At 36.3% G+C, this 18390-nt stretch overlaps 1 protein-coding gene across 2 annotated transcripts; it reads left to right on the forward strand.

The window, feature by feature from the left end:
- The first annotated feature begins 342 nt into the window (after positions 1–342).
- LOC129282093 (folliculin-interacting protein 2-like) lies at positions 343–18324 on the forward strand. Of its 2 annotated transcripts, none has more exons than XM_064112727.1 (14): positions 343–1110; positions 2105–2206; positions 3767–3927; positions 4341–4441; positions 5469–5543; positions 8296–8459; positions 9039–9248; positions 9766–9938; positions 10470–10587; positions 10964–11016; positions 11439–12710; positions 13146–13317; positions 13761–13964; positions 14299–18324. In XM_064112727.1, exons 3-14 carry the CDS (start codon positions 3794–3796, stop codon positions 14539–14541), a joined length of 2919 nt encoding a protein of 972 aa, XP_063968797.1. In that variant the 5' UTR covers positions 343–1110; positions 2105–2206; positions 3767–3793; the 3' UTR covers positions 14542–18324. The 2 variants fall into 2 exon arrangements, with proteins under 2 accessions (XP_063968797.1, XP_063968796.1); XM_064112726.1 differs by having other exon boundaries at positions 9036–9248; positions 14299–18318.
- Positions 18325–18390: the final 66 nt, after the last annotated feature.

The raw sequence follows: 18390 nt of genomic DNA on the forward strand, positions 1-18390 counted from the left end.
ACTACTCCAACATTTGAACTACATTGTAGGTCTGTCATTCATCTAGGCTTGAATATGAACAGAGAGTCACTGCCACGTTGTGTAACTCACCTCACAGTGACCCAATGTTACATGGTGTGTTTGCCAAGTTAAGCGAGTGCGATTAGATATCATGCATGCCAGACGGATTGTGCAACTATGGAATGTATAACGATCTGTCTACGGGGTGTATTGATGACCCAGCGAGATGGGAACCGGGTGGGAGTAAGGTGGGAGTGGTATGGGAGGGATAGGAGGAGCATGCCCAGAGGGGAAGGATGATTATTAGAGGGGTACATGCAGGATCAGGAGGAGGATGAGAAGGAGAGGAGGGGGTATGATGAAGGGGAAACGTGGAGCAAATGAGGATGAAAGATGCGTGCCAGACGGATTTTGCAAACGTGGAATGTATAACGATCTGTCTACTGGTGTATTGATGACTTAAGCGAGATGGGAGTGGTATGGGAGGAAGGTGGGAGGTGTAAGAGGAGGGTTGGAAGGAAATTGGAGGGTGTGATTGGGAAATTGGTGCAAGAGAAAATTTACTAGGATGAAAGATGGTGGAATAGAAGCATTGATATGGATTAGAAGATGGAAGTATATTAAAGACTAATTCAATCATGATACATGAACATTATGGAAAGTGGGATTAATAGGGAAAAGAGAAGATACACACTATATGGGTGAGTGTAGGAGTAGAGTGTAGGAGTATAATAGCCTACATGTACAGTTTGCAAATATTTTTTTTGTTGAAATTCTTTATCTTTTTTAACTGCATGTTCAACATGACATCTTACTATAAATGCCATGGCAGTGAATCATAAGATGCCATTTTGTGATGTTGATATTCTTTTCAATATAATTGAGGATGCCTCCATGATTAAACTCGTCTAGAAAACATCAATGCACCAGTAATAAATTACTTCATCTCTATGTTCATGCTTTGTATTTTTTTGTTTTTTCAGCTGGCAGGCTCCATCATTAGAAGAGAAACAGATCCGACTGGTTGTCATCAAAGAGTGTGATGTGAAGGGCAAGAAAACTATCATCGATTCAAAAGCCATTCATAAAGTGGACCCCCAAACCACAGAGGTAAGTATTACTATTACATGTATATTTCATTAGGGCCCCCTTCTTACAAATGCTTGTGATTGATCAGATCAACCACAACTATGGAAAGCCAGCAACGCCAACACCTGAAATGTTTATGTTCAAAATGTTTTCTTAATATGATGGCTACTCATACATTTCATTGTTGTTGATGATGATGGCTTCAGTATAGTTGAGGTTGATTGGATCAATCACAACTCTCTAAAGACAGGACCCAGATGAGCAGTGTCTTAAGAGATTCTGAAAATAATTGGAAAAGAAATAGATGAGGCAGGCATAATAGTTTGATGCATAATGTTTTCTCTTTATTATATTCTAAATTTACATAGAAATTCATGAAAATTAAAATAAATTACTCTACAAAGCACATGTGTCTGAGCAGTTTTTAAAGAATGCAAAAATGTTTTATTGTAGAGCAAGAATATGCAATAGGTTTAGGGTCATTTTCCTTTTTAATCTACCTATGTGATTGCCACATCATTTCCTTTGTTGGTGATTACTGCTAATTGTCAGACCTTCATGTGACCTTTTGGCCTAGATGCAAGTTTGTTCTGGTCAAACATAGTTTTAATGGAGAAAGGCAAGCCCCTTTGCTCATGAAATTATGAATACAGTGAAACCCTATGTAAAATACTATAAATAATTAAGTTATGCCATGTAATACAAGCTTCATTGAGAAACCATATTGAAGGGAAATGGACAATGTTATACAGCCTCTCTTCATGAAATTATACTGTGAAATCTTATATAAAATAATTATTAACAAGTAAGTTATACCTATACAAAGTTCATGCTTCAGTGAGGAACCAAACATAACTGGAAATTGACAACACAGCCTCCCGCACAGCCTCTACAGACAGTGATCTTGATAAAAGATAATTCAAATTGATTTCACAGCACTATTCTTCATATTCACATTGCTATCATCTTGCAACTAATCTTGCTTTTCTCTCTATGTTTTTTACAAAATTTTCAGACTACTGCCAATAGATGTTCCAGCCGATCCAGCCATAATGCCAACGCTGATGTCAAGAATAACAGCAAACCAATTGGTTCGAATATTGTGGATGGCTATCAGGTAAGACTAAAATAAATCATTATCAGGGGTGTGAGAGTTCAGATTTTTATCTGATTTCAGATTTTTTTTGTTTTGATTTTCAGCTTAATTTCAGCTTATTTTTGGCCTTCCTCTGTACAAAAAGTATGGGAGCTCTTTCTATTTCAGACTTTTTCAACACTCTTCAGCTTTTTTCAGATCTTTTTATTTGTGACCACTCACACCCCTGCATTATGTAAAATGATTAAAAAGTTATTTATTGACCTGTTGTCTACTTGATGCTGTTACCTACTTCATGCTGTTGGACACTGTATAAAGCCCAACAGATTTATGGAATTCAATAGGCGGTGGGTTAACAACAATACGTTTTGTCAGTCTTTTATTACACTCGTCCAGTATCTGACATGAATTTGTTGAGTGAAATGCTGATTAGGGTCTATTCCGATTACTGTATTTTCCAGTGTATAAACCGCACCTTTTTTCCCGCTTTGTAATCCTAAAAAATTAGGTGCGGTTTATCCAAGGAAACAACTAAATTTCATCAGTTAACTGACTATGTTACTTTGGTAATTAAGGTTGATGATCAACCAAGAATTATATATAATATTTAATGTATAATTATTTGTTGGTTACTAAAAATAGAGAGTATATTTTGCGAAGTTTTCTTTGAAAAATCTTCTTTGTAAAGGTTGTTTTATATTATTTATTTAATTACTATCAATTTAATAATGTTTTCCTAAAAAAAAACTGATTGTTTTGTGATGAAAACTTTTTTTTTTCAGCTAAAATTGCATGGAAAATGCTCTTTAATAGGCATGTAATCGTTATCGATCTTAATCGTAATCGGTTATTAAAAAAGGCAATAAATAATGTCCTTTATTCTTTATTTCTCTCCTTTTTCTCTCAATATTAAAAAAAAAACTTTCCCTTTTTATACCATAACTTTGATATTCAAAAATGCCATTTTATGGTCTCCTTTTCCTTAAAAAAACCCTGGTTGTTTTGTAATGAAAACTTATTTTTTACACCTAAAAAATGCATGGAAAATGCTTTACAATAGGCATGTAATCGTAATCGGTTAGAAAATGGGCAATAAATAATGTTTTCTATTCATTTTTTTTCCTCAGTTTCTCTCAACATTTTTTTTTTCTTTTTCCGTATTTTGGCTATAAGTTTGTTTTCAATACTGCCATTTCATGGTCTTTTTTCCTTTATTCTACAAAGAAATTATTTATATTCTTTTTAAAATAAAGTTAAAGAATGAAGTAACCATTTTTTTAAATACAAAAATTAGGAATATATATTTTGGTCTTTCAAAGGATTTTATTGAAATTGGCTAACCGAAAATGCTATTAAACCAGGTTGGCCAATTTTTTTTTTTTTTAGCCTCCCGATTTTTGGGGATGCAGTTAATACACGGCCGCGGTTTATATTCCGAAAAATACGGTAGTTCCAATGGTCCAATTTTTCAAAGTCCACACCTTTAATGTCCATTCATTATCCAGATATGATTAACAACATTCTTCTCTCTGTGTATATATATATGTATATATATCTCTTTCTCTCTCTTCTCTATCGTAGTACACCCGTCCAGGATCCGATGTGAAGATGTTGGGTGAGATGCTGTTTGGTTCTATCCCGATGAGTTCCAACGGTCCTATCATCAAAGTCCACACCTTCAAGATGCCTCCAAAGGTGATGCTGTCAAGGGTCTTTCAACTCAAACCTCCAAATGAGCAATTGTAAGTTGATTCCCTGTTTGTCTAAAAATGTATCCATTTCTGAATATATTAAAAAGCACACAAATGATTTGTTCAGTAATTACGGGCAAGTTTTCAAACTGCCTGCTTTACAAACTTTACGAAACCAGCGGGTGATGCTGTCAGACCCTAGCCATTGTGCCTAGTGCTCTTGCAACAATTCAGGAAATTTGCATCATTCTTGGAGGCATATCTGATATTCTTCGAATTAAAAATATGTAATTCTGCAGAGCCTTATTCATGATATTGAGAAACAACTGTCACAAATCTATTTTGCTCCTTTATCTTCTCTGAGCATAGAATTTACTATGTAATGCATATTTGGGGATTCAATTTTATTGACTTTTATTTGGTTTTTGTTCATCAGTTTGTTTATTTGTTTGTTTATTTATCAGAGAAACTGATGGAGGAGACAAGGACTCCATTAGCCTCTACTGTGCGGACATGACCATCCCGAGGAGTATTAGCGCTAATAGCCTGCCCTCTGTTGAGATCGGTGAGTCATTTTTCATACAGGATCCACAGGATTATATTTGTCAGAATGTCAGTATGAATACTCTCTCCTGTCCAAGTTCCATATGTTCCTGCATATCCTAGTGGATATGCAGGAACAATGGTTTGGTTAGCAACTTGGACCGTGTTTCTTTGAGTCACTGCGATTCTGGATTAAATTCTGAATGGACAATGAAAGAAGGGATCAGTCGTGGTCAATTCTTGTTATTTATTATGTGTAATCTTGTGATTATGACAGATCTAATTGATAAAAAGGGTTTGAATTGGGATAAATGGTTAAGGTACTTTAGGCAAATGTATGCTACTGCCCTTTGTCAAAATCTAGCTTAGTTTCCTTTCAGTCTTCAAATACATGCATTAACAAAGGACTGGAGGATTTGTAAAGGTGCTGTGAAATCCAGCATTCTGGTGCCCGTTTCATATTGGACTTACAACTGTTGTAACTTTGCCATTATGGTAACTACCATGGCAACATGACTCAGCAGCCAATCAAAATTCAGGTTACCGTGGTAGTTGCCATAATGACAAAGTTACAACAGTTGTAACTCTTTATGAAATGGCCCCGTGGTGGGCTAGTTCCTTTGATAAGGCATTAGTCCTAATCACCATGTCCTACATGTATGTAGATGATGTATAGCCATCAGTCCTATGGTCTTGAAGGAGCATCCAGGGGTGAGGTAAAATAACCAGTTCAATTCAACCAATTTACTACATATATATCTGGGTTGTGCTTCATAAAAGTGTTCAGTGTGACTAACGTGTTTTCATGTGCCATTGCACACATGATATTTACTGCACAATCTCTGATCAATTTACAGTAGTGCGCGTTCCCTCAGCATGATCTGACCAAGGTCTTGATGCTTCTTATACAGCACGCAACTGGCAATTTCAGTTCGACTTTTAGTCACACTTAATCTTTACGAAACACCCCCTTGTTGCTATAAGTCTGTTTAATTTAACCTACGTGTATCTTGTAACACATCAAGAATTCATTTCCTTGTTTGTTATAGCTCGCAGCATGCCCATAGCGATGCCCACACCACCCAACAAACTAGGTCTGGATGATGAGAGTGGGGAGTTCTCAGGTAAGTCACGTTCTTATCATATTCCATTTATTCCTCCTCTACCAATGGTAGGTGATAGAGGCATTGTATTTTTCTTTTCCATTCACCATTGAGCTGTTGGTCAGAAGAAAGTGCCTTTTCATCTATTGCTCCATGCCACTGGAACTCCCTCCCTTCGCTCCATGAAATTGACAGCATTGAATTTTTCAAATCATCCCTCAAAAACCCACTTATTTCAGCAGTTGTGTAATAATTAGCATAATCGGATGTGCCTGTGCATATGAATGTTTTTAACAGAAATATGGCGCAATATAAACGCTGTTGATCATCATAAACTACATCATCAATAAGAAATAGTAACTGCAGAAGTAGGATCCGTAGCCTCTGTTCACTCAGTCTACATGTAGAAGCAGTTGGTGTACTTCTTAGATAGGACAGACCCATTTCGTCTGTGATCAATTTGGTCTATACTAAATAGGGTCCAATTTCCACCTACATTGTAGTCTAATTCTCATGTAGTCTAATGCCCAAGTGGTCTTAATTCTTAAAGTAACAGCAGATGGGGAAGTAGAATCAGTATTGGAACAGTATTGCTAAGGTCTGTGAAAATGACTCCAAATGGACCGATGATGTGTCATTAAAAATAACTTTAAATGGTCATTTGTGTAATTGTTGCTTATGCCATAGTACATTGTTAGATAAACTAGAATTACAAAAACAGAAAAAAAATTCCTGGTAAACATAAAGGTTCTATCAATTATATTACCAGCTCATTTAAAAAGAAGATCGGATATTGCCATAATATTCAAGGAAGCACATTGCAAATTCTCTGATAGTGTGGTTAATTTGGTTGTGAATTCGTCAAGCAATAGCAAGATGTAAGCGTATTTCCATATTGAAAACTTGGAAATTTAATCGCATTTGCAATGACATGATTGCAGTAGCAGAAGGATATTGTTAACCATAGAAGAACTTGGTTATCAGTAAAGAAGCATATTACTACTTTCAGTCTGAGTGGCCCTGGTTATCCTATTTAGCTTTCACAAAGTTGAGTTTTGAAAATCACCTGTTTTACGATCACATGTTTATTTTCACTTTATTTCCTTCCTTGCTGACTTCCTATTCCCGACCATTGTCACGGTTGTGTTTGGTTTTTAGTAGTACATCTGTACCTGCTTGTGATTGGAAAGCAAACACCTATCGTATGCATCTGTTTGCATGCACATTGAATGTCAGTCAGTGTTTAAAAGGTGCCCTGTTGTATTCTTGTATTAAAGGGATATAGACAAAATGAAAGATTTATCAAAGTGATCTTTGAAAGAAATCACCATATTCAAATAATTTTTCTTTTGCATCTATTCATATCTATCAAACCGAAGCAAAATTTTAGTTTTCATACTCTAGGAAGATTGAAAAGAGAACTTAATTACCTGGTGAATTAATCATCTGAATTATTTCCTTTTTCATTTTGTTCATCAGATATTTAAAATTAAGGGGGTGTTTAAGGGTTTGGGTTTTGTAAGGTTTGGATCTTAGGTTGATTGCATTGATGAACCGAATGCAGGTGAAAGTTTAATGCCTAGTTAGTGAGAGGTATCCACCCCAAAATTACTACGGAATAAAAGACATTTCAACTATTTAGTTGTGTAAAGCCAATTTTCTTTTACTGAAATAAGTTGTGTAGGAACCAAGCAGGTACCATTGTTTGGGCCTCGTAACACAATGTTTAGCATTTGATTGTAGGGCTGGTTTTTACAATTGACTACATTGATCATTATGTGCAATCTAGTGTACGGATCAACTGTATGATCGATCCTAAGGCTTTGCATTTCAGCCCACTTACTATGATTATATTTGGAACTTCTTTGTAGCTTAAAACATACCCTTGGTTTTAATTTGGTTTTATACATGTAGTGTGACATATTTTGATGCAGAAACATGTGACCTGTCACCCTCAAGGTATCAAACTATCAAAACAGAGTAGACTTTAAATCCGTGATGTGGTTGACATTTTTTAATATCACATTGGAAATTAGATAGGGTCACATGATAGTGGGTTATGTCGGAATGTAAAATATGAGTATGGTTAAACTAAAGCATACAGGGTCATCTTCAAAAGTTTAGATACTTGTCATGTTGGCTGTAAATCAGATTAAAGTGATTTGATTACCGTGAGATCTTGTGACATTTAATTGATCTAGTAATTGAAAGACCAAGGTCCATTTTGTCATGTGTTCATAATGTCATTTTTGGTAGTAATTAAAAGTATGAATCACAGATTTGTTTCATTATCACTATGTTTACATCCATTATTATGTGACCCCATTTACACCATTTATGTTGCAGGATTTTTAGCATGTGGGATATGATTTCAGGTGATATTTCTGTGTGATCATTGAAACTTTTGTTTATTGTCAAACTCTTAACATGATTTGTGATTCAAATCTTTCAAACAATGATAACAATGGTAATAATTATGTTTGTGCTGAGTCGTGTTGATTCTAAGCACATATGTATTGTTTTTTTTTAAATTGATATACTGAGTTTAAAAATAAAAGTACATTCAATTGATCTCTAAATCTTATGAATGAAATAAGTAATGAAATAGACGGAAAATAACAATCTTGTAATGTTCTCCACACAAACCTTTTTTTCCTTTTTAGCACCTATTTGTTGATAATTCAATTGTCAACTCTTAAAAACCGCAAGTATTTTATCGTGTATTATTAAAGGACCTAGAATGGCATTTTTCAACCTTTTATCCTTTTTACAGCATCTGGAAGCTTCTTGGCACCTTTCTTGCCATCATCTCCAGGGAGTGTTTCAAGCTCCGCCTCCAATGGTAGCCTCCACAGACGATGGTTACGCAACCAGGTTACCAGTATGGAGAATGTTGCTAGGAGAAGGTCATCAGAAAATATTTCCAACGTGGAGGAGGTTAGTGTTACCTTTAAGTGGGTTTTGTACAAATGGAATTTAAAAAAATCAAACAATATAAACAAATGAAAATTGTAAATAGCCGTTATGAAATTGTTGCCTAAAGTAATATCTAGATTGAAATGTTTTCCATAGTTATCTTGATATTACTTGTGGACCAATCATTTGAAGAGATTATGTGAAGGTGTATCATTCAAATCCGTAGAAACCACATGCCCACCAACATTACTCTGGTTACAGTATGATGAGATAAAGAGAGAAAATAATTGTCTTATATTCAGACTCTTCAAGATATTAATTTGGAGTGAACTTTTCTGCAATGTATGTCTCCATTTTTGTATGAGATCTTCAGCTAGTCCTGTTATAATGTAATTCTCATTTTTGGACTGAGAGATTTTTTATAAAATTTGGACCATGGCTATTTGGTAGGAGATTGATTATAAAAACTTGAAGTGAAATTGGAGAACATCTTTTCATTAGCAGACAGGCAATTTTGTCAAAACCATTTTAGTTGTCGAATTCATTTAATCAAATAAGCCTTGCAAAGAGAAATAATGAATACCATGTGATCTCTAGCAGCCAATCAGACGGAGGAAGCGCTACCCAAAAATCGGTGTCGCTGTTCTATTCAACCTGCCGGAGCAACCCTCTGGAAGGGAGGACGAAGAGTTTAGACGATTTTTCTTCTCCCACTTCTCTCTGCTTGAGGGACACTTCCAGAGACTGGTGTCTTCCATTGAGAAAGCACTCAATTATCATCGCAAGAGCTTCATTAGGCCTGTGATGGAGGTAGGTGGAGAAGGGATACTATTCTTTTTATGTTACATCGATTGGTGCTAAGAAAAACACAATTGGTACATTCAGACAGTACAGCACTTTATCCACTTACAGTTTTGATTCTATAGTTTTGTGAAAGATGTTAGTCATTGCATTTCCAGATAACAAATTTACTCTCCAAAATGTGAGTAGTGATGGAAAAAAATTGTGATATTTGAATATATATCTGAATTACATGCCTCCAGTTTTTCCACAATAAGTGATTAATATCGCGAGCTGTTTTGTACCAAAATCACTGAGCTAAGGAAAGAAGAGAGAGATGGAGAACTCCAAAGTGAGACGAGAAGTTTCAGAAAGGTCCTGCATATGGTGTATTGACATTTTATGGAATTTTCCAAAGGGTATGGACATTAATTAGCACATGAGTTGGCCACCTTTATGACTGAGGTTAGTCATTCAGCTCATGGGTACAGCCTTCCAGTTAAGAATTAATTAAGGGACTTATATTTCAATGGTGTTATCTTTACAGGCCCTTGATCACTTTAAGCTGAGTGTGATCCAGCTGTACACCTCACCTAGAATACAACGACCCATCTGGCTTAACCTCATGACCTACCCCCAGCAGAGAGGTCACCTGTGTGAGCATCTCATTCGAGAGTTGGGCAGGGTCCTCGAAACACACAACAGCAAACAGAACAACTTGTAAGTGATTTGAAAGATCTTTGTAGGCGATGCTAGGTATTTCTCTGAAGCCAATGTTTAGAATGAATTATGCATTTAGAAGTATTACATAGAAATATTCTGATTGAAAAAAATCAAAATTTAGTAAATGAGGTTATTTTTTAAACATTAAATTTTAAAATTATGTATGATTTGATAATTTTGATGTTTATTCTAGCAGCCATATGTTATTTAATGGCATTAGGATATACTTATATTTGCAGGTTGTCCTAAAATGTTGCACTTACATAATCAATCAACATATATCAAAATCACTTTATTGGTATTTACAAATTTTGATGATTTTTATGAACATTTCCTACAAAATTTTCATAACTTATTGGTCTGCAAAAGAACCTTCATTTTTAGTCGGTTAACATGTTGGTTTCAGAACATAGTGAATATGTAAATATACCAATGAGTTTGAAAGATTAGTAGTCTATGAAACAGATTTGATTAAGCTTTTGAGTCTCTAAAAAGGACTAAAAATATCCCTTTATTTTTATTATACAGTTTTATGAGTCGTCTGATGACGGGTGTCCTGATGTACCACCTAGCGTGGGTTCCTACAGTGATGCCTGCTGGTGCCACACCAAGCCGTGCCTTCCTTGACAAACATTCTTCAACAACTGTAAGTTTATAGATTATTTGACTATTTATGATAATAATCTGGTCTTGTAAAGCATATATCTCTATGCACTTCCAGAGAACTTTGGATGTTATTACCTTGGCTTCAGCTCACCATAGCTTTATACAGTGCACAAGCTTTCAAGGAATTTATTCTTGTCAGGTTTCCATTTACCTGGCCTGGGTAATTTTAAGTGTGGCATTGCTCAAGGTAATGAGTTCTACAGCAGGGAATTAAACATGTGGTCCAATATCCAGAATAATTCACTGGACCACAACACATTCATGGTCATTTTCACTTAGTTTAGTAGGAAGGAAGTATTACCCTTAGAAGGTTTAAAAGTTTATTTATTCTGCACTTTTTTCTCATTTTGTTACAGCTTGATATATTAGCCAAGTGTCATCCATACAACCCACTCTGGGCGCAGTTGGGGTGAGTCTTCCCCTATAATTTATGTGTATTATTAACTGTCTTTTTAATTCAGCTTAGCTTTTATATTACAATATTTTCTGGAAAAAAAACAAACTATGTAATAATCTTCCTTTCCACTTTCACAATGTTGGGGACCGTAATTTTGACCATCTGAGGAAGTTTAGTTGCCTTCATTTTACAGTTTCAAGATACCAACTTGCATTAAGTAGTTAATCAATGGATGCTCTGTTGATTGGACATTTTCAGGTACAGAGAAAGAATGTCTACTTCACTTTATAAATAAATATGAATAGTAGATATGACTAATTAATGTGAGTAAAAACCTTTTTTTTGCACCATTAGCAGAATTGTTTAGAATAAAATTCAAGATCCAATTTCTTTTGTTACATGCTTCATTTCATTATTTGTTTGTAAATTTGCAGGGATATGTATGGCAACATTGGCCTTCCAAACAGGGTAGCCAAGACGGTCATTGTTGGAAAGCGTGCTGATGTGGTCTGCCGGTTGCTTTACGTGTTGTCCTACTTCATCCGATGCAGCGAGGTCCATGAAATCAACGAGAAGTGCGAAGACATCATCATGGAATGTACACAGCTAGCACTGTCCGAATCTGACGATTCAATTGATCGTCGACGAACTTTGACTGAGGACATGTTTCTTGCCAAAACAGAAGACAGTGGCATTGAGGATGTAGGAGGTTTGACTCAAAGTGAATCAAGCAATAAGCCTTTGTTTTACATCCAGGATATGCCGAAGCTTGTGGAAACCTCTAGTGATGATGGGGTAGGGTTGGAGGGTGAGTCACAAGAAGGTTTGGCGGTAAGGAAGTTAAGATGTATTCAAGAGCGTAAGAAGAACAGAACTAATGTAATACTGTCCAACAACAGCAATGCAAGAACTCATAGTCGGTTTGAGGAGAGCGATGATGTTTTCAGGGACAGCACTGATTCTAGAACTTCTCAATTAAATCAGGTTGTAGGAGGAGGGGATACTTGCAAAGTTGCTGAAACAACTGCAAAGTCAAATTCACAAAGTGTTCAACATGATCAGGAACCTTCAATCGTATGTAAGACTTTAGACAACAGTTTGCTTGTATCTAAATTAGAAGTTGTAGTGCCTGTTGGTCGGGCTTCGAGGAACATTGAGGACCTTCTTAAATTTGACATTGATGAACCTTTAACAGCGAAAGATTCATCAAAAGATAGTAATGATAGAACGTTACATAGCATCAACGATTGCAATGAAAATGATAAGTTTGTGATCTCTAAAGTTGCGAAATTTTCAAATTCTCAAGGATCAGGAGAGAGTGTATCGAAACCAGATATTGTCCTTTCAAATGAACACAATTCTGACTCGAACCACCGTGTCCTGAACTCACACAAGGTTTCAGACTCCATAGATATCACCACAAGCCCTTGTCAAAGAACAGTATCACCACCAAGCAAGGAACATTTAGCGGATGCAACACAGCATCGGCTAACACCAAGTCATACCTCAAGTAATCACTCAGGCCAAGCCATTGGACAGAATCAACATCAAATGTGTAGACTCGAGTCGATAGAGGATAAAGGATGCTATGAACGATCATCTGATTTATACAAGCGATCTGTCTCAAGTATGTCGGCTGTATCTTGTGCCTCGTCAGCTCTTTCGGATCACACCTGTCTGGAGCATGAAGAACTTCCATTGGCTTGGTAAGAATTTAGCAATTGTATTCAAACCAAGTTATCTCTCATGTTAAAGTTACCAGGTAACTTAGGATTGTCTGTTTTATGTTTGGAGGTAGTAACTTGGAGAACAATGCTTCAGAGACGTGAGAAAGAACAGATGTAACCTAATTCTTTTGTGGTATGGTGTAATGAATGCAATGCCTTTTTTAACAGGATTGGGTATAGTTTGGTTTGCTTTTTTAGAAAAATGCCATTTCCCTCTCGAAAATGGATATTCAGTTTTTTATCCGAATTACTCCATAAATTCTTCCCTCTTCCTTTCAAAGGTTAATCGCTGACTGATCACTACCTCCCTCTTTGGTGTTAGTTAAAAAGTTGTGTCTTTGTACTCATAATTCCCCTCCTATTTTCTGAATACTTTAATTTTTAATTCACTCTTATCTTTAATTTCTTTATTAGCTCTGAACAGATGTTTGAACTGGAGTTGGAAAGGACCAAGTCCCACGTCGATAACTTTGGCCGCTCCCTTCTCGGAGGTTACTGTCAAAACTTTGTGCCTGACTTTGCCCTTCAAGGTGTCCCTAAACTGGACAACAAAATGGTGGAGAGGAGCCTCATTGATTCTTCACAGGTATTGTAATAATTGTTGTTTTCTTTTATTTTTCATACATTCATGGCACTGATGCCGTGAGGACTCAGCAGAGTGGATGCGTTTGCTCTATAAGTTGCATTGGTATTATTATAACTACAAAATGTTAACTGGTTCTATGAAAATAAAGAACCGAAATTAAATTGGGTTGAGGAGATTCATCCAGACACTACTGTTTTTTTTTAAAACATTATCTGGCTATTTTAGAAAAAGAGGGGCCAAAGAATAATAAAGGAGAGAATTTTCATGAGGCAGGTGTTTTAGTCCGGTCAATTGTTACAAGTGTTAAAACTTTTTTTTCAATTTATTTTCCCCAATATTTTTAAAGATTGTGGAAAAAATGTTACCAATTTGAGTATTGACAGTCTACCTCTTTGGGTGACATTAGATATAACTGCAAACACTTCTTATCCTTCCACCAACAGCACCCAGTCCTGGATGACTCCGTCTTGGAGGATGTGTACCTAGTGGCTGATACGGACAACTGGTCAGTTGAGACAGTGTCTTGCGAGAGGTATCAAGGATGCAGCAACAAACCTGTCAATCAAGATGTAGGGATCTCAGGACTTGTTGATCAGCTCTTGGAATCAGTCATGCAGCTCCACCGCATGAAACTCTCATCAGACTTTGTGAGTTGAAGCAACTTTTGTACATTTAATCCGTGAATATTTTTCATTGGGTCTATTTTTGAAGTTGACTGATAAATGTATTTTGAAATACCCACCCTTTAGTTTTTCATTTGTTCTCGCTATGGTATGTCAACATTATGATCAGGGGAGCAAATATTCAGTGATTTTTATTGACAATTGTTATTAGCTACTGTAATCCTTCAGTTATTACCTCTAAACAAATTAGATAGTGAAAATCACTGCCAAAATGCTTCGTGATATACTCAAGTGATATTTGTCATATTTGAAGAACAGAGGTTTTGAATTTGTTCTCTCTTATTGTTCCTTCCAACAGTGTCTAATGCACCTAGAGGATCGTCTGCAGGACGTGTACTTCCAGAGTACTTCAGTGGCGTCCTACCTAGAACACAAGCCTATGATCAAGGCTAAAGCCCTGGCTGGAGCTGTGGGTGTTGACTGCACAGATCTTCCCTTACTCTTGGCTGTAGCGAGTGTCCATTCCCCGCATGTCATTGCTAATGTTGTGAGGGAGACCATCGAGCAACAGCGGCTATTGGTTCAGCAGGACTCCCCCTGATCTACCTACGAAAAAGATTAGCAGATGATCAAGTCAAGGTCGAGCCGGTGTAAGTGTGGACAGTGATTGTGCTGATCTTGTGCCTTTGAAGGTAACAATTCCTCAGGCCTTTGAGCAACAGACCACAAGTAGAGGATTGAGGGATAGGCCTATCCAGTTGAGCTGTGGACATTGATTCTGCTGATCATACTTCAATGTGAAGCTAAACCATTCCTCAGTCCATCAAGCAACAACAGCATTTTCTGCTTCATGCAACTCTTTGGGACCTCTTTACCCAAATGACCAGCAAAGTATTGAGGACAAGGCCTATCAGGTGGAGCCATCTACATTGATAGCATTGATCATACTTCAGTATAACCTTTAGATCATTCCCTAGACATTTGGAGAACAGCCCTTTTTCCAGCAGGACTGTCTTCTATCTGCCTACCTAGAATGCAACCCTATGGTCACTACTAGGGCATTTCTGATGGAGCTGTAGACATTTACTGCGTACTGCATCCTTTGCTATCGGCAATAGCAAATGATCATCCCCAGACCATTGTACAGTAACACCTCACTGTTGGCTTTTGAAATTGTCCAGAATTTGTGCATCATCGATTATACCATACTGGTGACCATCAAACAACAGTATCTGTTGCTTCAGGAGGACATACCCTGATGGGTTCTCATTTTAGCTGATGTTCCCACCTCTCTCTAGTGACTGCGGACAGCCATCTCTTCCTGTTACACATTCAGTAGCTCAAGGGAACGCTATTTTCATGACTGCAGATGACATCACTTTGCTAACATAGCGTGATTTTTTTGTTGCAATCGCGCTATCAGTGGCAAGATCTGTAGGGGACACAATATGCAATCCCCCAACCTGGCTGTACCCAAAATACCTGGGACTACGAGGGTTAACTGATGTCAAGATATTGATCTTAGCATGCAAATACAATTCAAATGTTTTTGTTTTACTCTTACAAATATATGAAAGTTAAAGTTTAGCAATTGGTAAATATTCATGGAAGTGTTATTGAAAATATTTATGGATATCCAGTGATAAATTCAAAATGTTTCAACTCTAAACTATATGGGGAAATTTTGAAGTTAACTTATCGCACATTTAAAACATTACAAGATACACTGTATAAATGAAGTCAATTTGAGTGCCTTCTTTAATCTTTGCAGATGAGTAGATTTGTGGAAGGAAACTTGCTAAAGATGAGAATTATTGTGATAGCTGAAAATGGAAAATTATTCATTATTAGCAACGTATTTCAAAATGATTGTATGTAGATTGCCTTACATTTAAATTAATCTATATACATTGTATAAATGCAGTAATGAACATGTAATTACAATGTAGGATCGTATTTATTCACATTGTGCAATTTTTGATACAATTATGTAGACATGATAATATTTTCTGTGTAGCTAAATCACCGATAAGTATCTTGTTACCACATTGGCTACCTGTATCAAGTCATCCTTTAGCCTGGTATTCAGTTAAAAACTTTGAATTTCTTACAAAGTATACTGCTTGGCAAAGGATTTTGCTGATATGATGTTAATAACTAGCTATATTCCACTTTAATGTTGCACTTATCTTATTTGAACAATGTCTTGTAAGTGATGCCTCTATATGATATTGCTCTACATAAAGAATTCTCTTCCCACTGGTCATCAGATGCTGGGTTACTACTCACAGTGTACATGTATAAATCTCAATTTCCTAGGATTTCTTGAGTCGTGACATAAGTCCTATCCAGGTTAAAGTACAAGATCTGGCTTTACAGGACAAGTCCACCCCAACAAAAAAATGATTTGAATGAAAAGAGAAAAATCCAACAAGCATAATACTGAAAATTTCATCAAAATCGGATCACAGAATAAGAAAATTATAACATTTTAAAGTTGCACTTAATTTCACAAAACAGTTACATGCACATCCTTGTTGGTATGCAAATGAGGAGACTGATGACATCATCCACTCACTATTTATTTTGTATCTTATTATATGAAATATTCTGATTTTCTCCTCATTGTCAAGTGAAACAACAATTAATTCCTCCCTGAACATGAGGAATTAGCATTGTTTAATACTATATGATTCTGTCAAGTCGGTTCTTATGGTCAAATTTGTAAAAAAAGAAATATTGTATACTTCAAACAATAAAAAATAGTGATAGAAAAAATAGAAATAGTGAGTGATGGACATCATCGACTGACTCATTTGCATGTCACTGAGTTGTGCATATCACTGTTTTGTGAAAAGTAAGTGAAACTTTAAAATGCCATAAATTTCTTATTTTACATCCGATTTTGATGAAATTTTCAGTGTTATGCTAGTTTGATTTTTCTGTATTTATCCAGATCAACATTTAGCTGGGGTGGACTTGACTTTAATGTTCAGTCTCTAGGGGGCCTGTTTCATAAAACTTATTACAGTAACAAATTTGCAGTAACAGTTAATGGGTACTCCAATCCTTAATTTTGATTGGCTGAGTTTTAAACATGTTCAGAAAAATGTGTATTTGTTATTATAACTGGTCTTTATGAAACAGGTCCAATATGGTTAACAGTGCATGGCAATGGGCAGTCGGGTCGCTCAAATTGTGAAGCCAGCAGCATTGATATTCTCATCTTACAAGATACCAATTACCGGTAAACACCTAGGTGGAAACTGATATTCAGTTCATAGAATCTCACTTAAGTCAAAAGACATGAAGCCCCAATTCTTGCATATGAGAATCGTAACACCTCCAATTCATAACAATTTATTGTTCAATTTATGTATCGCATCCAGTTTTTGCTATATTTTGCACAACTTATTACGGTGATGACTGCATATAAAAACGTATACCTGCCGATCAAGGCATTCAAAATACGATGCAAGAATTCAGTCAGACCTAAGTAATATGTTCATATTTATAGGATACATTGTATATGCAAGAAAGGCATTAACTTGTTAAGTCAGTGGGGAATTTTTGCTTTCATCAGAAGTGGTCATGAAAACTGCCCATTAATTTATATTCTCAATAACCATATTGTGATGATTGTTCTAAATGCGAGAGAGAGAGAGAAATGATGGTTATTGTAAACCTTTATATGTGGTAAACTTGAAGACAAAAATGTACACATTAATTCTAGAATGAAAAGTTTGCCTTGCCAGCAGTGAAGCATTATGTCCTCTTGATTTCATGGGTGTGGTGGGGAGGGGGGCAGTGGGCATGAATATGGACAATGTGACTTAGGGGGTGTTGCAAGAAAATATTTGCGATCAATTGCAAATATTCTGTTGCAAATTTTAAACTGATAGATCAACGTTAGCTGTAGCAAATCAGATTAAACTTCTTGTTTTTAGGAGCAAATTAGCAATCAATCAATAATTTGCAATTAACTGCAAGACATATGATTGATCTAGGGACCAAAAATTGACTTGCAATTGATCGCAAGTTTCTTGCAACACCCCATTAGCAATACAACTATTAGTTGCAGGGAAAAGCATTACACGGGGGGCTGGGGGTGATTTAGCCCCCAAAATTATCAAAAGAGCACTGGAAACTGTAAAGAAAAGCAGTCCTGGAAAATCCCCATTCACTGCAATGTTAAAGCTTGTCCAATGTAGCAGATGTAGGCAGTAGGTTAAAAGTAGCCCCAGAAGATTAAAAAAAAATAAAAATCTGCCTGATGAGTTGTCTCACCATCTCTCCACCTTTCCCTTTCATTTTATCTCTCCAACTTCCTGGGGCATGGAGGTGTGGGGGGGGGGAGCCTCCTTTGTGATGTTAACATTTCTATAAAGAACTAAAAAGAAATCATATGTATGCTTGAAGTAAGCAACCAGGGGACTGATAACTTCAGGTC

The sequence above is a fragment of the Lytechinus pictus genome, chromosome 18 (assembly GCF_037042905.1).
Source record: "Lytechinus pictus isolate F3 Inbred chromosome 18, Lp3.0, whole genome shotgun sequence".
NCBI lineage: Eukaryota > Metazoa > Echinodermata > Echinoidea > Temnopleuroida > Toxopneustidae > Lytechinus > Lytechinus pictus.

Excerpts from the sequence above, each read along its gene's own strand:
- LOC129282093 (XM_064112726.1), top strand. The coding sequence starts at position 3,794 with ATGTTGGGTGAGATGCTGTTTGGTTCTATCCCGATGAGTTCCAACGGT. Across the intron at positions 5,544-8,295 it reads TGAGAGTGGGGAGTTCTCAG|CATCTGGAAGCTTCTTGGCA; the intron begins GTAAGTCACGTT and ends TCCTTTTTACAG. Across the intron at positions 13,318-13,760 it reads GCCTCATTGATTCTTCACAG|CACCCAGTCCTGGATGACTC; the intron begins GTATTGTAATAA and ends TTCCACCAACAG.